The sequence below is a fragment of the Pongo pygmaeus genome, chromosome 1 (genome assembly GCF_028885625.2).
Source record: "Pongo pygmaeus isolate AG05252 chromosome 1, NHGRI_mPonPyg2-v2.0_pri, whole genome shotgun sequence".
Taxonomy (NCBI): Eukaryota; Metazoa; Chordata; class Mammalia; order Primates; family Hominidae; genus Pongo; species Pongo pygmaeus.
In genome coordinates, this window is record NC_072373.2 from 7,387,655 (window position 1) to 7,413,798 (window position 26,144).

A 26,144-nucleotide genomic window follows, 5' to 3' on the forward strand; every position below is an offset into this window, starting at 1 on the left:
TTATTGACCATTTGTACTGTGTGCACATGTTTGTGAATCACATGTCCATGACCTTTGCTTATTTTTCTCTTGGAGGATTATATCTTTTAATTGAACTCTAAGATCTTTTAAAAATATCAACCCATTGTCTGTCATATTTGTCACAAATATTTATTCCAGTTTGCTTTTAAAATACTATCTTTGTAACTTACCTGCACGTTGCGCACATGTACCATAGAGCCTAAAGTATAATAATAATAATAATAATAATAATAATAATACTATCTTTTGATGTCCAGAGGTTTTATTTTGTATATAGTCAAATCTATCAAACTTTTTCTTTGAATTCTATATCCATTGCTTTTATATTTAGAATTTTTCCTATGTTCAAGTGTTAGTAACTAGTCACATGTATCTTTTATAGTTTTTTTCACGATTTAATTTTTTCATTTAACTTTTCAATCTACTCAACTACCTGTAAGTTTTAGTTGTCAATAGCACTTAAATTAGGAGCTATTATACTGACAGTTTCTTGAGGCCAGAAGCATTTCACTGTGTGTGTGTGTGTGTGTGTGTGTGTATACATGAACAATGACTATAATTGTTTATATTACTTTAATTTTGCCTTAATTTCTTATTTTCTATAATTTAAATCTCATTTTTCACTTTGTACCATAAAGCTTACTTGCAAAAGACTATAATTATTAAAAGAATTAAATTAACCATATGATACTCTTACCTTTTAAAGTTCTTTGAGTCTAAGACCTGATTTTGTAATTTTCTTTTGGATTTTGCCTGCTTTATTCCAAAGTCATCACTGTTGACTGTGAATCTGTTCACAAAACCCCCATCATCCCCCAAGAGGATGTCATCTCGGCAGAGATGGTCAGGCAAAGGCACCACACACACACACAGGACGCAATGATCCATTGGCTTTATGACAAAATAATTTTCCTAGAAACAGAAAAATGACTTTAATGAATTGTCACTTTGCTCTATTCAATAAATATTTCCCTTATTATTTGACAAAAATTTCACTTTCCGCTGTTTCTTATTGTAGATACACCTATCATATAAGATAATTTGAGAAAAAAACCAGTTAACCAAATAAAAGTTATAGAACACTCGCTGTGAGCCCAACATTGTTATTTTGGGTGTTTGGTGGAGAAAGGAGTAGAGTGCCTACCCTGGGCCAATAAGTAATGAGATTTTTCTGATGTGTGACTATAAATGGCCCTTTTTTGGATTTATAAGAAAATATTAAAGTAAGCATAACAAGGTTCAGGTGTTACCAGACTATTGACATAAAACTGGGTGGCAAACAGGAAAATCAAATATCAAAGTCCCAAGGAGTCACCAGAAGAAAAATTATTCTACCATCCAAGTTTATTCAGAAATATTTAGCATTTGTCAAGCTTATTTTGTACTATTGAATGGGGCCACTAAGCTATACAGCTATTGCTCTTACAGGATTCAGTCTCTATAAATTTGGTCAGTCAACAAACATTTATCTACATATTTCCTTCCATGTGCCAAGAACGATTGCAGCACGACTGTGCAATGATGAACAAGACAGTTTCTGACTTTGTAGAGCTACCATTCTGGTAGAAGTGCATTTAAGGAAATAAATTATAGTGCTCTGATACACAGTAACTGAAAAGGCCACATCAGGTCCCGTAGCCAGAGAAAGTGACATTTGATCTGGGACCTGAATTGATTGAGAGGAAGATTAAGAGGAGGTTGAGAGGAAGGAGTCTAGCAGGAGAGTGAAATCATTCTTCACTGAACTAGAAAAAAAAAATCCTAAAATTCTTATGGAGCCAAAAAAGAGACTGCATAGCCAAAGCAAGACTAAGCAAAAAGAACAAATCTGGAGGCATCATACTGTCTGATTTCAAACTATACTATAAGGCCATAGTCACCAAAATAGCATGGTACTGATATAAAAATAGGCACATAGACCAATGGAACAGAATAGAGAACAAATCCAAATACTTACAGCCAACTTATCTTCAACAATGCAAACAAAAACATTAAGTGGGAAAAGGACACCCTATTCAACAAATGGTGCTGGGATCATTGGCTAGCCACATGTAGGAGAATGAAACTGGATCCTCATCCCTCACCTTATACAAAAATCAACTCAAGATGGATCAAAGACTTAAATCTAAGACCTGAAACTACAAAAATTCTAGAAGATAACATTGGAAAAACCTTTCTAGACATTGGCTTAGGCAAGGATTTCATGACCAAGAATCCAAGAGCAAATGCAATAAAAAGAAAGATAAATAGCTGGGACTTAATTAAGCTAAAGAGCTTTTGCATGGCAAAAAGAAGCCAGCAGAGTAAACAGACAACCCACAGAGTGGGAGAAAATCTTCACAATCTACATCTGACAAAGGACTAATATCCAGAATCTACAAGAAACTCAAACAAATTAGCAAGAAAAAAAACAAACAATCTCATCAAAAAGTGGGCTAAGGACATGAATAGACAGTTCTCAAAAGAAGATATACAAATGGCCAACAAAAATATGGAAAAAAATGCTCAGCATCATTAATGATCAGGAAAATGCAAATCACAACCACAATATGATACCATCTTACTCCTGAAAGAATGGCCATAATCAAAAACTCAAAAAATAATAGACGTTGGTGTGGATGCAGCGAAAAGGGAACACTTCTACACTGCTGGTGGGAATGTAAACTAGTACAACCACTGTGGAAAACAGTATGGAGATTCCTTAAAGAACTAAAAGTAGAACTACCATTTGATCCAGCAATCCCACTACTGGATATCTACCCAGAGGAAAAGAAGTCCTTATATGTAAAAGCTACTTGCTCACTCATGTTTATAGCAGCACAATTTGCAATTGCAAAAATGTGAAACCAACCCAAATGCCCATCAATCAACGAGTGGATAAAGAAACTGTGGTATATATATACAATGGAATACTACTTAGCCATAAAAAGGGATGAATTAATGGCATTCACAGCAACCTGGATGGGATTGGAGACTATTATTGTAAGTGAAGTAACTCAGGAATGGAAAACCAAACATCACATATTCTCACTCATAAGAGGGAGATAAGCTTTGAGGATGCAAAGGCATAAAAATGACACAATGGACTTTGGCGACTCTGGGGAAAAGGGTGGGAAGGGGGTAAGGGATAAATGGCTACAAATTGCGTTCAGTACATACTGCTTGGGAGATGGGTGCACCAAAATCTCACAAATCGCCACTAAAGAGCTTACTCATGTAACCAAATACCATCTGTTCCCCCCAAACCTATGGAAATAAAAAAATTTAAACAATTTTTAAAGAGAGAGAGAGAGAAGAGGCTGTAGAGCCTTGTCCTGACCAAGACAGGAGGGGAGGGGGTGTCAAATGCAAGGATATTTTGCCTTCAGAGAGAGGACGAAAGTAAGGATGTGGTTGCCAGTTAAATCTGTAGGTGACAGCACTGGAATTTGAAAGAGGACAAGTCTGATAGTAGACTCAGTTTTTGCAGGAAAATAGAGTGCAAGTCCATCTACTAGAGGGAGAAGCCTGAGAAGAATACTGAAATTGTGGATTACTTACAAGAAATGGGCCAGAGAGCTGGTTAGGGCCAGAAAGAGATTGATGGAAGCCACTGAGAGCCCAGCTGAGTCTGCAGACCCCAAGTTCGTAATTGTGCCATATAGCACTGTTTGTTTTTTTTCAGCAGTGCTTAGCCACTGTGAAGGAGCAGAGAAGGGCTAGGACATCTCTCCAGGTTGAAGGACAAAGATTGAAGAGAATGAAGGGTGAGGCTGACCAGCTCAGATGATACCCCCAGAGGGTGTAGGCAAGAAGGGAAGAAGAGAAGAGTTGAGGGGGAGTGAAGACTGGAACATGATGTTTTCAAGGAACTAAAGGCTTCTATGGGATTGAAAAGCAAGAGTGAAAACAGAACAGTGTTAGGAGAAGAGGTTATGATCAAAGTTCAGGATCTTGGAGTTTAGGGGTTTGGAAATTAATAAACCTGGTCTATAACACAGCACATAATAAAGTATGTTGACCAACAAGCTGCTGTCTTTAAAATTATTCTGGCATCACTAGTTGGTTACAACATTATGAACAAACAGCAAAGGAAGGTTAGTTTTTTACCAAGGCTAGGAACAAGCAAGGCATGAAGGAAGGTTAATTTATTTCTTAATCCTCCATGTCCTTAGAAGTCAGTCTGCTTCCTGAAGACATTTTTAAATAACCTCGGTGCTCAGTGATCTCACCCTCCCTGAGTCCCCGTTGCACCATATAATTTGCTGTATCATCGTATTATATATTATATTTATTCATGAGGAACTTCAAGACTGAGTTTTGTTTGAGTGCAGAGAACATAATCCTTACTTCTAAGTGTCTGCAAATGCTCAATAAATACTATAGATTGGTTAAGCGGTAACATCTCAGCCACTGAAGGGCTGCCTCATTAGATGTTTTTGCCAGACTTAGACATTTGATTTTAGTAATTTTCTTACCTAATGAAGCTGGACTCGGGAGAAAAGATTTCAACTTGATAACTTGAGTATACCCAAAGAAAGATAATACTTGGATTCAGAGAAGGGCATAAAAGAAGAAAGGAATTACCCCCTCTCTCAAAAACAACCCAACCCCCACTGAACAAAATATACACTAAATGAAAACAATGGTCCCTTTTAATTAGAGAGTATACATGCTGAACTTGATCTAAGAGATTACTTACTTAAATCCTCTCATTTTATAGATGAAGGAACTGATGTTCAATAGAGAAAGTGGATTGCTCATATCGTACCACTACTGAAAAGACAATCTCATTTCTTTGAGTATTTCTCTTGGCACAATACCTGGCTGCTCCCTTGAGCTTTATAATCCCAGACAATAATGGTCCTTTCGGTTGTGGCTACGATTCGTTTCAGCTGCAAGAGGTAATCACACCCTGTAATCCAGGAGGTGTCCTGATAGAAAAGCAGAGAATTGGGGAATATAATGCATTTCCTTCTATGACCTGGTGATGGTCACCAAAGAGCAGGTTAGTCACACTAAAAGCCCCATTTTGCTGCCTTATTACAGAGAAGCCTTGCAGTACATCCTGTCTGAGTGTCTGGGATACAGGCTCCCATCTTTTCCCCTTTCACCCTTACCCTGAGTTTCTCAGTACTAGCAGCTGGAGAACGATTGTTAGTGATAGGATTGCTCCCTGGAAGCACACAGCAGTTTTGGAGCATCTTTGTGCACTATTCACTGCTGTGAGACTGCTTCTTCACATGGGCAGTAGGAGACTAGATTTAGGGCACTGATTAAGCGAGCTCTCGAGCCCTGTCCCCATGATAGAAAACAAAGACCTTAGTAATTACCTGGTCCATGATAAGTGGAGCCCAAGGAGAATTTCTTGTGTCCTACCTAAAGACACCATGCTGGCATGGCTAGGATGTGTAATATCAACAACACACTCCTGAACAGAAACAGAAGCTTCCATTTATGACTGCTGCATGCATTTCAGGCATGGCCTCTAACTTTCTGTAAAACCTGTTAGAAATTCCAGTGTTGGCTTTTTTTTTTTTTTTTTTTTTCAGTTTAAGAAATGGAGGTTCAGAAGTTTACAGAGAATCCAGACTCTTTTGCCAGGCAGCATGGCACCCTCCTTTGTAGTTCAGAGTATTCAGTGCATGCAAGCAATGAAAAAGTCCAGCATTCTCCCAGCTCTCATAAATCCGTAATGAGATTCTGCAAGCCAGTCACTGTAGCTTTACAACATCTGCTGCAATTACTATTCCGATTAATGATGTGGATTAAATAAATCACAAAATTGTACTCAAACTTTTAATGTTATTTTCAACTTTAAAATAAAAATATTTTCTAATTATTTCCATGGGCTAGTTCCTTGTTCTTGCAACTTGGGTTGTGTCCATTCTTTGCATTCTCCAATAGCAGATGCTCAGAAAAACTCAGAAGCTTTTAAATTGACGCTTCCAAGGAGTAACCAGTTTCCAAGACATTCTCTGCAGTCAGTTTAGCTCCAGAAAGCAAGACCTGGGTCCTCTTTGCTGTTGCTCAAGGCTTAGTTTTGATCCTAGTCAGTAAACATAAATTTATAATATATGAAACATATACCCAGAGCCTATTCAGTACTTCATTGAGATTTTAATGAATTGTGAAGGAGCCATCATCATAGCCCTAACTTTGACTTAATTAGAAATTTTTAAAGTGTACTTACTGTAACATTGGTGCTGGTCTGAACTCTCATCTATGAACAAAGGAAAAGAATAATGAAACCTAGTTGGCACTACCATTAAAGATGAGAATGCTGACTCTAAAACAACACAGTATCTTCTTGGTTTAATCTCAGTTGTCATTCTACCTTCTGTAAGTCTCCTCCCTGTTTCTCCTTCTGAAACATCTAGCTCTGGAATAATGCACACTGTTTGCTGTGAGCAAGGCTTATACCTCTGTAGCTCATTGTTAAACCTGGTGACTGTGCTGTTAACACTTCACTAATCATTGTCTTCCTTCTTTATGCAAACTACATCACATTTTTTTTAGTTGTTTGGAGCAACATTTGATGCCCAAAAAATAGGAATGCAAAATAATCTAACAGCAATGGCAAGAGTAGTTACATGAATGCTAAATAGATCAATATTTAATAGAGTGATGGAGAAAAACTACCATTGTTTCGTTTAAAGTTATCTCTCCAAGTTGAGACTTCAAAGAACATTTTATCCAGTGGGCCTCCTCTTTTATTCAGTAAGCACCTATTGAGTGAATATCATGCATTGGGTACTATACCAGTTAAGAACCACAGATTTATCCCATGCAGAGAGCTAGTGTATATATGAGCAGCCTTTCATACTCTTGTGGCATGGAAATTGCTCCCAAGATGAAGGCAAGTAGTTGAAGTATTTCAATGACCTTGTTTCTTTTACATACTCAGATGGCCTTGAGAAGTATCTAGGAAACAGCGGCCCAGAAGAAACGGATTATGTGAAACAGAGAAAGCAGATCAGAGAGATCACTAAAGCTGTTAGTCATGGCTACCCACAGACTGTCTTTCATCTGAAGAGTTCAAAAAGGCTTTTCTAACCCGGGACTGACTTCTAGATGGAAAAAATACATCACTGTAGGAAAACCGGTGAGTAGCCGAACAGACCACCTGTGGTTTCTGCTTCTCTTTCTCTCTATATATCTTTAGTGGAAGTCACCTGTTTAAAGTCCTCTCAGCTTCTTTAAAAGTTTCATAATCCCTATAGATATATTTTGAATTTTTAATTTCTTACTTTGGTAAGATACTAAAAATATACTTTTATTAATAACATTTAATGTTTATCTCACCAAGAAAATCCTGAACTATATTTATTGTATTTCAGATAGAGCCTAAATTATGAATTAATCCAAGATATTTTGAGTTGTTAATGGCTACGTTTTAATAAATTACTCCTGTGAGCTACACTTCCAGCTTAACTTTTTTCACATGATGTGTCATATTTGTAAGGCTGCAACAATCAAAACAATATTTATTCCTGCTGTGTCAAATCTTAAAATAATTAATTTTGGGCCGGGCATGGCTCACTCCCGTAATCCCCGCAATTTGGGAGGCCGTGAGGTGGGAGGTTGGCTTGAGACCACGAGTTCGAGACTAGCCTGGACAACACAGCGAGACCCTGTTTCTACAAAAAAACAAAACCAAAACAAAACCATTAATTTTTTAGCCATTTTTTCTCCAGTTACATTATCTTATAAAAAACATATGTGTTTGCACGTTTGTGAGTATACACGTGCCCATCTGTAAGCTTTTGTGTGTATGTGCGTGTTTGTAAAGCATCTCTGGAAATGTGATAATGCCACCTGACTTATTTCACATCATTCTGAATATTTTAATATGCACACAATTATTTTCCTTCTCCTGTTATTTTCTAGATACCATCTTAGTTCTGTTTTTGAGGTAATAAAGGTAACAACAGAGAAGGGAAATAATGCACCAAGAGAAAAAGATTGAGAAGGTTTTAATATTTAAATGAGGCAAATTCATTTTTGTTTTCACATTATTTGTTTATTATAGCAATTGCCAACATTTACTGAGGAACTCTAATGATGCTAAGCACTTCATGGGTATTAACTCACTTAAACAGCAAGAAAGAAAGTCTATGATTCGGGATGAGGAACCAGGGCATGCAGATATTAAATAACACGCACAGCTGTAAGTGTTAGTGCGAGGCTGGAGCCCAGACTCCATGCCCACACTCTGCATCCCTCACTGCACCACCTCCAGGGCCCACACAGCCCCCTCCTCTGACAGAATCTGGCTGTCTGTGACGTCAACTTCTGAAAGATTTCCTGAGCTGGAGATTACTGAAGAACTGAAAATTATGATAAAATTTTAATCACATAATGATTATTTCAAAGGTATTTTACTTGCATAAAGCTTGTTTCTAGTTGGAAATGAACTAATCATTAGGATTTTTAAAATAATTAACACCAAAGATTCATCTTTTATCTTCATAGCAAAATATTATGTAGGGTATATTGTAACATATTCCATTAAAGTGAAAGTCCAAAACTTACAAATTTAGAAATGACATTGATAATAGCAAAGCCTTACATTCATGTAGGAATTTATTGCTCGTAAAGTGTTTCTACACTCATTCTCTCATTTGACCCTCACTACAATCCTTTCAGGGAGGACAGGTTTTATTGTCCTCATTCCACAGATGTAGAAAAAGAGATGTGAAAGATGTAAGTGGCTCACTAAGCTCCCTACTTAATGACATAATTAGTAAAACAGTAGGGCTAGAATTTGAGCAATTCATTTTTATTTCAAGTCCAAAGTTCCTGATGGGACCTTTTATTAATCACTTGCTTGTCAGTGTTTCTGATTTTAACTGAGATATTGTCCAGGATCAAGTTTTAATTGTGTTGATGCCACATGGTTCCATATGACACCCTGAGGAACAATGCCAAATGCAGTCACCAGTTTCAAAGAATTGCCACAGGGCACAGCCATCTCCTCATTACTAAATATTTGGGTTTGTTTTTTGGAATAACTCTAAAATATAATTTATGGTTTCCACTGTACCTGATACATATGCATAATGCAGAGACAAACCAAAAGAGAGAAAAGGAAGGGAGGAGAGAGGAGGGAAGAAGAGAGGAGGGGAGGAGAAGAGAGAGGAAGGGAGGAAGGGAGGGAGGAAGGAAGGAAAGGAGGAAGGAAGGAAGAAGGGAGGGAAGGAGGGAAGAAGGGAGGGAGGGAGGAAGGAAGGAAAGGAGGAAGGAAGGGAGGGAGGAACGGAGGGAGGGAGAAAGGAAGAAGGGAGGGAGGAAGGAAGGAAGGGAGGGAGGGAGGAGGACAGGGAGGGAGGAAGGAAGGATGAAGGGAGGGAGGAAGGGAGGGAGGAAGGAAGGAAGAAGGGAGAAAGGAAGGAAGGCAGGAAGGAAGGGAGGGAGGAAGGAAGGAAGAAGGGAGGGAGGAAGGAAGGAGGAAGGGAGAAAAGGAAGGAGGGAGGGAGGGAAGGAAGGAAGAAAGGAAAGAAAGAAGGGAGGAGAGAGGAAGGAAGGAGGGAGGGAGGGAGGAAGGAAAGAGAAGGAAGGAAGGAATAAAAGGAAGGAAATGAAAGAAAGAAGGAAAGAAAGAAAGGAGGAGGGAGGGAGGAAGGAAGGAAAGAAGGAAGGAAGGAAAGAAGGGAGGAAAGAAGGAAGGAGGGAAGGAAGGAAGGAAGGGAGGGAGGGGTGAGAAATCCAAGCTTTTAAATTACCTGGTTATTGTAAAATGAGTCACTCAGTTAAAAAAAGAAAAAGAAAAAGAAATTACCTGGTTATTAAAAACTGTTATTAATCCTTTCTGAGTAGCTGTTATTAGTAAATCCAGGTGAGGTATCTTGACAATGCTCTTAATCACATCTCGTCTTCTACTACCTGTCAACAGCATAATATTCATTTCAACTTTCAGCAGTAAAGGTGCTGAAACTCATTTGTTAGATTCGTTTTTTAAAAAGATGATATGGCCAGGGCACAAGTGGCTCACTCCTGTAATCCCAGAATTTTGAGAGGCTGAGGAAGGTGGATTGCTCAAGTCCAGGAGTTCAAGACCAGCCTGGGCAGCATGACAAAATCCATCTCTACCAAAAATACAAAATTAGCTGAGTGTGATGGGTCATGCCTATAGTCCCAGTTCCTCGGGAGGCTGAGGTGGGAGGATCTCTGGAGCCCAGGAGGTTGAGGTGCAGTGAGTTGTGATTGCACCACTGCCCTCCAGCCTGGGTGACAGAGCGAGACCCTGTCTCAAAAAAAAAAAAAAAAAAAAAAGATAAACTGCCAGCTTTTTTGCTAGAAAGCCCCAAGTTACTTAAAAATTAAAGTAGAATAAAACCTAAAACCCAGCAACCATTGTGTTTTAATGATCCTCAGAGATACTAATTTGCATATATAGAGCTTTCTAACTAAATGTGGTACATTAATTCCCAGAGAAAAGGCAAGACACACACCCACCCACCCCCTACACATACACGTGCATGTGCATATTTCACAGAGAACACGTTTTCTAAACATCGTTTGGAATCATTTCTTTTTTGAGATATTTCACATCTTTTAGGACTCCTTTCTTTGAATTCTCACCATTGTGGTTTACGCATGATAAAAGCTTAGTACCATCTCAGGCTTTTCAATATAAAAGAATGAAACTAGGGCTGTCATTAAGACTTAAAAAAAAAGTGCATTTTGAAATAAAAAAAAAGACTAGCTAGACACTTTTATGTTTCTATGGCCATGTACTGAATGATAAAGCCATATATATATAGAATTTCTTCCAGGGCACTTAATTTTTATAATTGCAAACTCTTAGGAAAGAAAGGCAGGTGAACAGGTGTCATACCCTAGTATTACCACCCTCATCCATGTATCTCAACAGAGAAGATATTGCCCCCAAAGGGGTACAAATTAGTTCTTGGAGAGAACACGAATCCATTTTACGCTTTTTGTGCAGAAAGCACAGATATGCATGTAGTATATAATTGGATACACTTAATAATTAATACCTGAGGCATTAAAATGGCATGGAGCGGGATAAGGCAGAGGGGAAGGCAATTAGGAACAAAAAATCTAAAAAGGCTCCTTAGGGGTTAGTAATTTAAAAAAAAGATGGAGAAACACTGCCCTATTGCAAGTCGCCATCATTCTCTCTGCTTCCACCCCTTCCACACTGCACACTATTTTTTTTAAATTTTATTATTATTATACTTTAAGTTTTAGGGTACATGTGCACAATGTGCAGGTTTGTTACATATGTATACATGTGCCATGTTGGTGTGCTGCACCCATTAACTCGTCATTTAGCATTAGGTTTATCTCCTAATGCTATCCCTCCACCCACCCTACAACAGTCCCCAGTGTGTAATGTTCCCCTTCTTGTGTCCATGTGTTCTCATTGTTCAATTCCCACCTATGAGTGAGAACATTCGGTGTTTGGTTTTTTGTCCTTGCGATAGTTTGCTGAGAATGATGGTTTCCAGCTTCATCCACGTCCCTACAAAGGACATGAATGAGTACAGACTATTTTAAATGCAGAAGCTGGAAAAGAATATAAAGGATAACTCAGGTTACTCCTCTCCTCTATCCACAGCCCCCTTGTAGCTTTCTGCCTCATTCAGAAGTCTTCAGCATGTCATGCAAGTCCCAATACATCTGTCCCCACTCCCACTGTTGCCTCTCCAACCTTACCTTCCACCACTCTCCCCACTATCTGAAATGCATGGTTTGCTCTCTCACTTTCTACAGATCTTTTTCACCTTCTCAGTGGGGAGGGACTTCCCTGACCACCCTATCAAACACCATGCTCCCATCCTCAAACCACCTTCTCCTTCCCACATTCCTGCTTTATTTTCCCCACAACCTGCTTACATTTTGTCCTATAGTATGTATTACTATCTGACATACTGTATATTTTACTTGTTTAATTTTTGCTATTGTCTGCCTCTCCCTATTGGAATGTAAACTCCATGAGGTCAGGGATTTGTGTCTGTTTGTTCACCACTCTGTCTCTAGCATTTAGAAAGGCATCTGGCCTACATAGTAGACTTTAACAAATATTTGTTGAATGATAAATGAATTGTAGAATATGGCTGCCATCTAGAAAAATACTTGTAAAGCTCTAACATAGACTGCCAGCAACACTTCTCCCCTGCTCTGGGGCCCCTCCTTAGCTCAGTGTGGTGGCAGCAGGGACAGCCCTTTTGTGTCTCTGTGTGTGTGTGTGTGTGTGTGTGTGTGTGTGTGTGTGTGTTTATAGTTCCCATGGCCAGAGGCCAGGCTCTGTTGAGGTCAGTGGTTGGACTAAGGAAGAGTCAAGGATGAAGGTGGGTTTGGCTCACAAAGCATTCCAGGTGCTTTGTTTGTTTGTTTGTTTGTTTGTTTGTTTGAGACAGAGTCTCACTCTGTCACCCAGGCTGGAGTGCAGTGGTACCATCTCAGCTCACTGCAACCTCCACCTCTGAAGTTCAAGCGATTCTCCTGCCTCAGCCTCCCAAGTAGCTGGGACTACAGGTGTGCACCACCATGGCTGGCTAATTTTTGTATTTTTAGTAGAGACAGGGTTTCATCATGTTGGCCAGGCTGGTCTCGAACTCCTGACCTCAGGTGATCCACCCACCTTGACCTCCTCAAAGTGCCAGGATTACAGGCATGACCCACTGTGCCCAGCCTCCTGGTACTTTTTTAAGAGACATCACATTTGACCTTCATCTCAGAATATGGGAGGAAATGCTGGAAGACAGGAGTATGTTTGAAGGTTTGTCTTCCCTCTTCCTGACCTCCTCCCACCATGGAGGGAAGAAGGAGAAGAAACCCCAAGGTGTTAAGAGTGGAGAGGGATGGGAGGTCCTGGGTCCCAGGCTCAAAGTTGAAAATGAAGAACACATACATTGGGGACTTCCCAGACTGGGACAGTGCCCCCCCATGACTGGCCCAAGCTCTCAATAGATGTCAGGTTAAACTTCTTATTTTATTTTATTTTATTTTATTTTATTATTATTACACTTTAAGTTTTAGGGTACATGTGCACAATGTGCAGGTTAGTTACATATGTATACATGTGCCATGCTGGTGTGCTGCACCCATTAACTCGTCATTTAGCATTAGGTATATCTCCTAATGCTATCCCTCCCCCCTCCCCCCACCCCACAACAGTCCCCAGAGTGTGATGTTCCCCTTCCTGTGTCCATGTGTTCTCCTTGTTCAATTCCCACCTATGAGTGAGAACATGAGGTGTTTGGTTTTTTGTCCTTGCGATAGATTACTGAGAATGATGATTTCCAGTTTCATCCATGTCCCTATAAAGGACATGAACTCATCAGTTTTTATGGCTGCATAGTATTCCGTGGTGTACATGTGCCACATTTTCTTAATCCAGTCTATCATTGTTGGACATTTGGGTTGGTTTCAAGTCTTTGCTATTGTGAATAGTGCCGCAATCCCGAGTAGATGAGAGTGAATGGAAGAGTCACGTTTAGTGAAAACTCAAAAACTTAATTTTAAGAATATTTTAAAAGAAACATGACTTCTTTTACTGGAGCATGCATTATTGTGACATCATTGCAGAGAGGTTTGACTGGAAGTCTGAGCCTTTTCAGGAAAATGTGAATTTTCTCCCATCACATTCTCTATTTAGTGTCCTTCAAAGCAATTATAATATTTCCATTTCAACAGTAGTAGAGTTTCTTCTGATACTGCATATGAAACTCTCACCACCTCCGACACCCAGTGATAAAGTATTGAACAAATACATAAAATTAAAAGTGATTCTATGGAAACATATAGTTCCAATATTCTTGAGGAAAATATTAAAACTCATACTAATTTGGAAGAGAAAATTAAAATGTCACCTGAAATTAAAATTCGCCGTTTTCTAGACACAAAGAAAACCAAATTTTCTTCATCCAACTGGGAAGCAATAGGATCTTCTTCAGAGGAGAAGTATCCAAAGATCTGAAATCCCAAACAGCACATATAAATATGCACCATGTCTCAGAATTAGCTATAAAGTAGCAGATTCCATGTCGGCTGAATTTAAAGCTAATTAGGATTAACAGCCAGCACCTTGCTTTGTGAATGTCAGGGGGTTCCCTATACCAGGAGACAGTTTAATACAGCGGTCCCCAACCTTCTTGACACCAGGCACCAGTTTCATGGAAGACACTTTTTCCACGGACCAGGGCAGGGGATGGTTTCGGGATGAAACTCTTCCACCTCAGATCATCAGGCAGTAGATTCTCATAAGGAGCACACAGTCTAGATCCCTTGCATGCACAGTTCACAACAGGGTTGACGCTCCTATGAGAATCTAGTGCCACTGCTGATCTGAGAGGAGGCGGCGCTCAGGCAGTGATGCTGTCTCCCCCACTGATCACCTCCTGCTGTGCGGCCCAATTCCTAACAGTCCATGGACTGGTGGGGTTGAGAACCCCTGGTTTAATATATTCAACAAACTGTATACTGATAATGCATGATTTTTGAGCAGTTACTGATTTTTCTTTTCAATAGAACTGACGCTCAGACTCATAGGTCTATTCGGAGCTGGCACTTGTTTGGAAATCAAATCAGTCTTCATCACGCAGGGCCCCAGCTAAGAACTTTGACACTGAGTTTGGCCACTCTCAAATGACTATCTTACCCATTTTCCATGAATTTTTCAGGGCTAGATTTTTTTTTTCTTTATCCCTGTTGGGGGAGTTTTTATGGCTGTTGGTGGGAATTTAAGAGTTTCCTTAAGTGTTCCAAATCCTACTCTCTAGGCATTGCATGAGAATAAATTACCATGAAAAAAAAAATTGTGAGGAAGAAAAGAGTTCTTATCTGTGAATAAACTGTCAAATTATATAACTCTGAAAAATGAAGAAAATAAGATAGCTGTTCTTTAATTGTCTTATTAACCAACAGAAATAAAATTCTTATAAATTAATGAGCGAACTTAAAAATAATTATGTACTTAAATTTTTAAATTAATAAAATGCTTATAAAAGTCATATAATTAGTATATCAATATTTCTCATAAAGTTGAATGCACGAAATGAACTGAGGAGTCCTTTTGAAATTTCAGTGTGCATACTAGCCACCCGGGTATCTTGTTAAAATGCAGATTTGGCTTCAGTAGGTCTGGAGTGGGTCTGAGAATCTGCATTTCTAACAAGCTTTTCATGAGAGACTACTTTGAGTTTAAAGGAACTAGTGACTAAATGACTGAATTGAAATAAATCAAAACCAGCAATATGCCAGTTTGTTTTAATAATATTGATTTAGATGCTAGATGATGGCTTAACATTATATTAATATTTTAATATATATCCTGTCAGCAGTTGCTTCACAAATGTTACCACTTCTTCATGTACATTCCCCCACATTCAAACCTCCCAACATACAATTGCCCTAATTATTCCCCACAGTTAGATTCCCTTCTGTGGGAAAATCAGGCTCACCGAGACTTGCTTGTATTTTCCCTTTTTCCCACCAGCAAAATTAGCACTCAATAAAAGCTTAACTTATTATCTTCTCAGAAATCATTGCTCATTTTTTATGGGTACAAAACCCTCTAGGTTTAATATCTAATTCCCTCTGAAGGACAGAGAAAAGAAAAGGAAAATTAATAGACCTATGTTGGAGTGGACAGGAAGGTTTTGTTACTGCAATCTTTGTCATCATTCACAGATGCACTATTCAGTTAACAATTATGTATCAATCTGTACCTCAGCCCTGTATCATTGGAACCCACAATACCACTTTATGGCAAAGAGCATGTGCTGTGGAGTCAGGTGGTCCAGGGTCAGGGTTCAGACTGTACAATGAATTGATAGTCATTACTTGGAAAAATACCTTCACCTTCTGAAGTCTTAACTTCCTCATCAGTAGAATAAAAGAACAAACTTCTGAATTTTGTTTTTGTTTTTGTTTTTGTTTTATTGAGGTTTAAATGACATAATGGATGGCATCATGTCATGTCAAAATGAGCATTTTGCAGCATGCCCAAAATATAGTAATCGTTTTAAAACATTAGCTATTGTTATCATCGGAAAGCCTACATTGATCATTTTAAAACATTAGCTATTGTTATCATTGGAAAGCCTACACTGAGAAGGCCTCTTGGAAGAGAGAAAAATAAATGATATGTTATATCCACACCACAGCCTCTAATGAGAACAGTAGGCTGTCTTTAAGGGTAGTAGTTTTTTTGTTTGTTTGTTTGTTTTCTCTTTTGACGGAGTCCTGCCCTGTCACCCAGGCTGGAGTGCAGTGGTGTAATCTCGACTCACTGCAGCCTCCACCTCCTGGGTTCAAGCAATTCTCCTGCCCAAGTAGCTGGGACTATAGGCCTGTGCCATCACACCTGACTAATTTTTGTATTTTTAGTAGAGATGGAGTTTCACTATATTGGCCATGCTGGTCTTGACCTCCTGACCCTGTGATCCACCCACCTCAGCCTCCCAAAGTGCTGGGATTACAGGTGTGAGCCACCGCACCCGGCCAAGGGTAGTATTTTAAAACCATCAGTCCATGAAGGATGAGACTGTTTTTTTCTGATAAGATTAGTCAGGTGGGCACGTCAATAAATTGATAGTGCATGAAACTTTGCTGAGAAAGTTATATGACTCCTACAGACAATCAGACCCTGAGAGGGAAATTCCTTCCTAACCTGTCATTTCCCTGTGGTTACTGCTTCCTTTCTTACCCAGTTTAGAACTGGTGGTCTGTCACCTCAATCATATATTTCCACAATCCTGCCACCACGCCCAGCTAGTTTTTGTATTTTTAATAGAGATGTGGTTTCACCATATTGGCCAGGCTGGTCTCGAACTCCTGACCTCGTGATCCACCCCCCTCGGCCTCCCAAAGTGCTGGGATTACAGCGTAAGCCACCACGCCCAGCCCAGAGGCTGTCTTCTTTTACTTTCCCCAGAATCTTCAACATATTTCTGTCTACTGACTTTTCCTTTCAGCATTCAGACAAGTGCAGATCTCTCCCATCTTAAAAACAAAAATACAAAAACACCTTCCAAAGTCAATTACAGATAATACAGTAAACCTGCGTCCTATTTTTGCTTTTGTCTTCTCTAGCTTCCTTCTCCAAGTGCTGCACCTCCTTAGTTTGAATTCCTCTTTTAGCTACATTTTGTTTTCTGTTGGTTGTAACAGCAGACATACGTTTATTGAACTTTGACACTTTTCCTCTATGAATTAGTTTTCTATTGCTGCTGAAACAAATTACCACAACAGTAGCAATTTAAAACAACAATGGTTTCAACTTATTGGCTCTCAGTTCAGTAGGTTAGAAGTCCAGTATGGTTCTCATTTTCCTAATATGAAGGTGTCAGTAGAGATGTATTCTTTGCTGGAGACTTTCAGGAAAGAATCTACTTCCAAGCTCATTGGGATTGTTGGTCTGAAGGCCTGTTCCGGGCTGGCTGTCAGCTTGTACTGCCCTTAGCTCCTAGAGGTCTCTATCTAGTCCTAGTACATGGGCCCTCCTATGTCTCAGCAGCAGCAATGGAGCTTCAAGTCCCCCATCATGCTTGGAATCTCTTTTCTTTCTTCCTCTTCTGTTTCTAAGGACTCATATGATGAGTTTGGACCCACCTAGATAATCCAGGATAATTTTCTTATATTAAGGTTAACTGATTAGTACCTTAATTCCATCTGCAAAGCTCCTTCCCAGCAGTGTCTATGTTCATGTTTGATGGAATAACCAGGGGACAGGAATCTTGGGGAAGACGGGCACCTTCAGAATTCTGCCAGTCACACCCTCATTTTATAAACACAACTTGGTACAATTTAAAGGACTTATGCAAAATAGACAATTGATAAATGTTGGCAGCAAATTTAACCTCAGAGAATAGTGTGAAATAATAATTTTCAGAGAATGTGTAATGATAATGGTGATGATGATTCTTTGTTTCTACGTTAATGAATTCCAGTGTTTATCAGAGATGGGAGAACTCCACACCGTACATGCTATCATCTACTTTGAAATTATGTCTCCTACGTCAATGATACTCATACTCAAAGAGCAGTTTACAGACAGCCATTTAACTTTATTTTAATTTTGTGGGGATAGTGCCAAGGCATCAAGTGTCTAAGAAGAGATGTGAAGAAATTCAGGAGCAATATCCTATGCGAGGAAGTATTCAGTGCTTTAGGAATTGGACATGGGTCCAAATCTTGGTTCTACTGCCTGCTAGTCACATGACCTCAAGCAAGATCCTTAATTTCTCTGTACTTGAGTCTTTCCCGTGTGTAAAATAAGGATAATCAGTAATAATCCCCATGTTATGCTCTGTTGTAAGGATTAACTGAGGAAGTGCATGATTAGATTACTTAGTAATGAGAAAGATTAGCACATACTTAGATTGCACCAAGTGCCAGGTAGGAGCTCAATCAATGTCAACATTTGAGTAACTATAATTCCTAACTTTTCCAGAGACAGTACAGGAAACAGAATTCAAGTATCTTCCTTGCTAATTTAAAACTGCGCATTAAGCATTTTTGTTATTTACCCAAACAACACATCAGCTATGCATTTTATCATGCATATATTTTATAATCACATCTACATGTAGGTAGATGGCAGATTGTGGACATATGCTCGTATGACAATAATAAATTTTGTTACTTTCACTTGTAAATAACAAACTATTACAATGCTTACTAAATGATAACTTCCAAAGGATATGACAAATATCAAATTACTTGAATTTATTGAGAAAAATTTAGGTATTATACCAGATAAACTCCTTCAGAAGCAACAGTGAAAGTTTTACATTTTGAAAGGGAATGTTTCAAGCAAATAATGTTGTTAAAGAGCAGCAAATACCCGTTTCTCCTATGATGAGCCATAGCCTCTAGGATCTCAAATTTCTCTTTCGACCTTTTCAGTTTCAGTGTAGTAATTTTGTCTGTGACAAGATTTGAGTATTTTATCACTTATATATATATTATGACTATTAGAGTGTTAATTTTATTTTAACTATGCTATTTAAAAGTCTTGCTCCATGCTTTAAGTGATTCATTTTTTAACTTCATTTTTATCTGATTATATAAGGAACATATGTTCATTGTAGAACATATGGAGAAAATAAAAAAGCCAATAGAAGAAAATAAAAACCTGCATGCAGCTTATTTTTTAACCTATCCTGGAACATTCTTTTAACATTTTTGAAGTTAGCAAATATAATTTTAGATTTATAATAATTCACTTTAAATTCACTTTTGGGAGGGAACATAATTATAGGCATTCCATATGGTGTGGTATGCCTCTTCTTTGGATTAATTTGTAGTGTGCTCCTAAAAAAATGTGTTTATAAGTTGCCCACTGGAAACCTAGACTAACATGACATTGTAAGAAAAGTAGACTGTGTCTGCACCAGACTCTTCCATTAACTAGCTTTATAAACTTAAGGCAGTCATATTTCTTTTGATCTCTTTACATTAAGTTTTTTTCATTATAAATTGAAGGAGTAGGTCTAGATAATGTTTAGGTGAGTTATAAGATTTCATTATTCTATGAATTTCAAATTCTCCAAGCGTCTTTGCATCGAAAAATCTTGAAAAAGAAGGTGAAACTTTTGTGGCATTGCTACCACAAAGAGATTTGTACTTGGAACAAGATTGGTATGTCTGTGCCTGAATTTAAAAGAATAAATCGTGTTTTTATTACCTGATAAGATTAATATTAACTCTTTAAGAGAACACTAGGTAATCCATACTGAAATGAAGTTAGTCTCCTCGAATTGAATTTCCATTTTACAGATGATGGATCTGAAGCCCAGAAAGTTTAGGTCACATGGCTTGAAATAGAAATGCCCCTTAGGAGCATTGACACAAATAGTTTTTGAGAAAAATGACAGGAAAATAAAAGAAGAACCTTCCTGCCCCATTTTTTTAAAACCTCAAGTGATTCTTTATATACATACAGTGTGCCAGAAGCTGGCCATGAGTTTTTCTATTAAACTTGCATACAATTTATAGAAACCCAAGTGATGTAACAGAATAATGTCATATGTTTTGTTTTTTTAAAGTCTTCTTCTTCTCTCTCCTTCTCCTTCTCCTTCTTCTTCTTCATAGAGACAGGGTCTTACCATGTTGCCCAGCCTGATCTCAAACTCCTGGGCTCAAGCAATCCTCCTGCCTTGGCCTCTCAAAGTGCTGGGATTATAGGCATTAGACACCGCAACTGGCCCCAGGATAATGTCACATGAACTTACTACATAAAGAAGGAGAAAAATCTCAGCCCCAAGACCAAAACAGACTTTCTGTCCAGCTTTAGATAAGTCAATTAACCTTTTTGTGATTTTTCTCATCTTTATCATTTCAATAACATATCCTCCATAATCTACATTGCGTGGCTATTGTGAAGATTAAATGAGAACCTGAAAAGAAGGTGCTTGAAAAAAAGAAGACATTTTACAGATGAAGGAAGATTATGATGTTCTAACTAGAAAGAGAAAGAGGAGCAGATGTCAGAGACAATGAGGCTTGATTTCCTCATCTGTAAGACAAACAAACAAAATCGGATTTACTGTAGTATTTCATTCAGAGACCAAATTCTCAGTTACTATAGAATTCCATGTAAATGGATTTATCACAGAGTGCTTTGTCTCATTTGTTGGCATTTATGGGCTATCTTCAGAGCGTTGCTTTTCTGAATCTAAGTGTGTAATAAAATATGAACAGACTTTTCTAATTTCTAAATGTTCATAATTTTTTATATTGACATGAAACATTGGTTAGACACACATTTTCATATTTTAAGTGGCCCAAAGTGATTACATTAGAAATTCATGCACATAAACCACTGAGTGTGTGAGAAATATTCATAAGAAAATAGAGAACAGTGAGAAAATGTGATTCTCAAAATCACATCTATCCCAAGTTTAATGACATTGCATTCAAGTTACCGATCTATGGGGGAATATCCACAGGGTTTACAAAGTGTGATAGAGATTAGATCCTGGAATAAAAAACAAAACAATGCATTCATGTTGTACACTTACACAATTTAGGAAAAAAACAGTCATTTCTGTGTGGCTGCAAATAGCTGACTGTTTCACCCTTCATTTGATTTCTCAAAATCTTTGGGTGGCTAAGAGCTCTTGTTAAATACATTTATGTCTTCTACTTTATTGAATCAGTATATCTAGAAAAAAAAAAAAAAAACAAAAAGCAACAAAAAAAATAGCTATGATTCCACTTGCAGTGTTGCTTTTAGGCCCAGGCCAAGGGGCTTATGCCTTTAGAGTGATGCTGTCCAATTGAACTTTCTGCAATGATGGACATATTCTGTAATCTGTCCTGTATAATACAATAGCCACTAGCCACATGTGAATATCGAGCACTTGAAATGTAACTAGTGCAGCTGTGGAGCTGAATTTCTAACTTAATTTAAATGTAAGTAGCACATGTGGCTAGCGGCCACTTTGTTGGACAGCACAGCTTTAGAAGGCCCCACATCTAGCTTCTGTGGAAGCTAATGGGCCATTGTCTACCAGGGGTCCATAACAATGCTTTTAAACCATGCCCTAGATTCCTCGAACCCCAGAATTCTCTCCCCAAAGGGGCCAAGTCTACTTTCCGGCCTGTGAATCCTCTTATCCACCATATGAGGGTGGGTTGCACACCATTGGTGTGTACACCTCTAGCTCTGAGGGGGTGGCCAAGGGATAGTGTTTGTGGAGGTGAAGGTATGGAAGAGCTTAGACATGTGGGCTGGGGTGCCCATATGTGAGCATATGGCCCCTCATGATGTAAGATGGAGCCAGTAATGGCAAAAGAAGGGACGGGGGTCAGGGCCAGCTCTCCCCTTGTCTTCATGTTTCAGTGTGAAACAGCAAGGAGTATGAGATTAAACTTTTAAGTCAATTCGGGAACAGTTGGTATCTTTACAAACTGAGCCTCTCAATTATTATTCTGCTGTCTTTTTTCAATAGAGTTATCCCATGATACTTTCTCCTATTTGTTGCTTTTGTGAGTGGAATCTTTTTATTTTCTAGTTAGTTTTGGTGAGAGAGAGGGGTGTTTATTGCTGGTGTTCGTGGAAATTACTGATTCTTCCATGTATCTTTTTCGAACTCTTTTGAACCCTCTCGGTTCTAATAGTTTGCCATATAATTCTATTGGATATTCTTGGTAGAATATCCACAAATAATGAGAATTTTGTATTTTTAAATAATTGATTACATACCAATTCCATTTCTTGCCCTTTTCCCCTCTCTTTGCATTGCTTACAACCTCCAATAAAGTGTTGACGATGAGTGGTGAATAGGCATCCTTTTCTCGTTCTTGATTTTAATGGGGTTGTGTCTAGTATTTCAGCAATAAATATGATCCTTGCTTAAATATGTTTCTGGTCAGTCTCTATGTTGGACCTGTTCTAAAATGTCCTCCTCTTCCCTCCCACACACACAAGTCACACTTTTGTGTAATCTCTATCCCTTAAATATGGTGGAAACTGTGACTTACTTCTAATTAAGAGAATATGACAAATATGATGAGCTGTTTCTCCCATGATTATGTTACATTATATAAAATTTCCTCTTATCAGACTATGGAGGGAAAAATTCTCCTGCTGGCCTTGAAGATGCAAAGTTGTGAACTGCCAGTATAGAGGGCCACATAGTGGGGGCTGCAGGCAGCTTCTAGGACAAGAAGGATGCCTGCAGCCTCCAGTCAATAAGAAGCTGAGGCCCTTAGACTTACAACAGCAAGGCATTGAATTCTGCCAACAACCTGAATGAGCTTGGGAGCAGATTCTTCCCTAGCAGAGCTTCCAAATGAGAACCCAGCTTTGCCAACGCCTTGATTGCAGCTTTATGATACCCCGAGCAGAGGACCCAGTGAAACTGTCCCAGACTCCTGATCCATGCAAACTATGATATGTATTTCTTCTCATTGCTAAATTTATGATAATTTAGTGCAGTAGCAATAGAATCCTAATACAGTCAGTTTCCTTTCTCAAATTAATGGAATTTTCTATTATTTCTATCCCGCTAAGATTATTTTTCTTTTTAAAGCAAGGATGGCTATTGAATTCTTATTAGACATCTTTTTTACTTTTAATTTTGCTTTAAGGTTGGAAGTCTGCAAACATTTTTCGAAAAGGGCTAGGTAGTAAATATTTTAGGCCTGCAGGCCATTCAGCCTCTATCAAAACTATGTAATTCTTCTATTGTAGCACAGAAGCAACAATGGCCAATTTGTAAATGAGTGAGCATTGCTGTGTTCCAGTAAACTTTATTCACAACAAAGGTGGCTGTCTATCCAGATTTGGCCCATAGGCCTTAGTTTGCTGACCTTGGATTGACATTAGCATATTATTTTTTCTCCCCTGACTTGTTAAATGAAGTATGTTTCTGGCTTTTCTAATATTGAACCACCCTTACTTTGCTGGGGTAAATGGTACTTGGAAATAATTTTTAATGCACTGCAGGATTCAACTTGTTAACATTTTATTTAGGAGTTTAGAATTTATATTTATAAGTAAAATTAGCTTATAGTTCTCTGACATTTTGTCTATGTTCAATTCAGTGTTATTTTAGCTTCATAAAGTGAGCTGGATAGCTTTTCAGCTTTTCCTACATCATAGAAACATGCATACAACATGAGAATTATATATTCCTCAAGGGCTTTGTAGAAACTTTTTTTGTTTGCAATTTTTTCCTAAAATTAATTAATTTGTTTTTTATTTGGGTGATGTGGGGGATTTGGCTATCTTTTATGTTAGGCTTCTAATTTATTATATCAGAATTTATTAATATTTTCTTTTTAGCCTAATGTGGTCGATTTTGAGATGGCTCCGTATATATTTGAGAGAGATGTATTTTTCCTGTGTCTTGGGTTTAAATTCTCCTTATACATATCCATTGGCTTATAAAATGTGGTATTCAAATCCCTTAGACTCTTACTTTTTCTTTTGTCTACTATTTCTATTTATTTTTTTAAAGAACCAGGTAATTTATAAAAATTATTTAATTTCTCTGTATGGATATGTGTAATTTTTTTAAGAATAAATACCATGGTGATCAGAAAACAACTCAGGGAATATAACAGGTAGTCAATTGTAGCCTCTTCTCTTATATTAATAATTTGGATGCACTGAAAATTTGTGTACATTGAACCCATTGAAAAGAAATATCTCATGTAAAGTGAAATGAAGACCATTAAAATCTTCGTTGTTGTTAGAGGCATTTATAGCTCTTCCAACTGGTGGCTTGGTCTGAAAGGATTTAAGAGTTGTTTATTAATAATACAGCTAAATAGTTACCTACTTTACCCACTTTTCATTTGTGGGCAGTGGCCATGTCTTAATGGGTGTAGGTATTGAAACTGACACATGCACGTTGTGGTTCAACCCCTGTGGGAGTAACACTTTGTTTTCCTTATTTATTCCAAACTTAGAAAAATAATACCTGGATTTCATATTATGAACATGAAATGAGTCTACCTCACACCAGTCTGCAGATGCATCCGTGTTGTTGCACAGTTTCCTGTAAAAGCGTTTCACATCTTGATTCTTCACATCTGGACCAAAGAGCTTCTGTACTGATGCATAAAACTTGTCATAACCAATTGCATCTGCATTGAAAAAAGTTCAGTCCATTTTCATCAAATTCCAAGGACTACCTTTTGTATTTCAGCTACATTTTTTATTTCCTAACCTCCTATTTTCTTATCTCAATCTATAAAAGCCAGATATATTTGCATTTTAAAGACCTCATCTTTGCACAATCCTAAGCAAAAAGAACAAAGCTGGAGGCATCACACTACCTGACTTCAAACTATACTATAAGGCTGGAGTAACCCAAAGCATGGTACTGGTAGAAGAACACGCACTCAGACCAATGGAACAGAATAGAGAACCCAAAAATAAGACTGCACACCTACAACGATCTGATTTTCTACAAACCTGACAAAAACAAGCAATGGGGAAAGGGTTCCCTATTTAACAAATGGTGCTGGGAGGACTGGATAGCCACATGTAGAAAATTGAAACTGGACCCCTTCCTTATACCATTTACAAAAATCAGCTCAGGATGGATTAAAGACTTAAATGTAAAACCCAAAACTATAAAAACTCTAGAAGAAAATCTAGGCAATTCCATTCAGGACAGAGGCACAGGCAAAGATTTCATGATGAAGATACCAAAAGCAATTGCAACAAAAGCAAAAATTGACAAATGGGATCTAATTAAACTTAAGAGCTTCTGCACAGCAAAAGAAACTATCATCGGAGTGAAGAGAAAACCTACAGAAGGGAGAAAGTTTTTGCAATCTATCCATCTGACAAAGGTGTAATATCCAGCATCCACAAGGAACTTAAGCAAATTTACAAGAAAAAAACGAACAACCTCATTAAAAGTGGGCAAAGGACATGAACGAACACTTCTCAGAGAAGACATTCATGTGGCCAACAAATATATGAAAAAAAGCTCATCATCACTGGTCATTACACAAGTGCAAATCAAAATCACAATGAGATAATATCTTATACCAGTCAGAATGGCTACTATTGAAAAGTCAAAATACAACAGATGCTGGCGAGGTTGGGGAGAAAGAGGAAGGCTTTTACACTGTTGATGGGAGTGTAAATTAGTTCAACGATTGTGGAAGACAGTGTGGTGATTCCTCAAAGACCTAGAGGCAGAAATACCATTTGACCCAGCAATCCCATTACTGAGTATATGCCCAAAGGAATAGAAATCATTCTATTATAAAGATGCATGCATGCATATGCTCATTGCAGCACTGTTCCCAATAGCAAAGATATGGAATCAATACAAATGCCCATCAATGATAGACTGGATAAAGAAAATGTGGTATATATACACCATGGAATACTATGCAGCCATAAAAAGGAATGAGATCATGTCCTTTGCAGGGACATGGATGGACCTGGAGGCCATTATCTTTAGCAAACTAACGCAGGAACAGAAAACCAAATACCACATGTTCTCACTTATATGTAGGAGCTGAATGATGAGAACACAAGGACACATGGTGGCTAAAAACACCCAGTAGGGCCTGTCATAGGGTTGTGGGGGTGTGGAGGGAGAGCATGAGGAAGAATAGCTAATGGATGTTGGGCTTGATACCTGGTAATGGGATGATCTGTGCAGTAAACCACCATGGCACACGTTTACCTA

The 26,144-nt window shown here is 38.2% G+C and overlaps 1 protein-coding gene across 8 annotated transcripts in view; it reads right to left on the reverse strand.

Annotated features, from left to right (window-relative positions):
• Positions 1-26,144, reverse strand: part of WDR64 (WD repeat domain 64) — a 150,941-nt gene that overhangs the window by 118,158 nt on the left and 6,639 nt on the right. For 6 of the 8 annotated variants that reach the window (XR_008501183.1, XM_054478906.1, XM_054478925.2 and 3 more), the window contains exons 2-7: positions 24,446-24,576; positions 13,845-13,947; positions 9,782-9,885; positions 6,194-6,223; positions 4,824-4,934; positions 719-933 (exon numbers count right to left, since the gene is read on the reverse strand). Coding sequence is in view for 7 of the 8 variants with exons in the window: in XM_054478906.1 (XP_054334881.1) it covers positions 719-933; positions 4,824-4,934; positions 6,194-6,223; positions 9,782-9,885; positions 13,845-13,947; positions 24,446-24,576 (694 nt within the window). In the remaining variant the exon portion in view is untranslated. The remainder of the gene's footprint in view (positions 1-718; positions 934-4,823; positions 4,935-6,193; positions 6,224-9,781; positions 9,886-13,844; positions 13,948-24,445; positions 24,577-26,144) is intronic. The other 2 variants (XM_054478916.2, XM_054478939.2) reach the window with 2 other exon arrangements.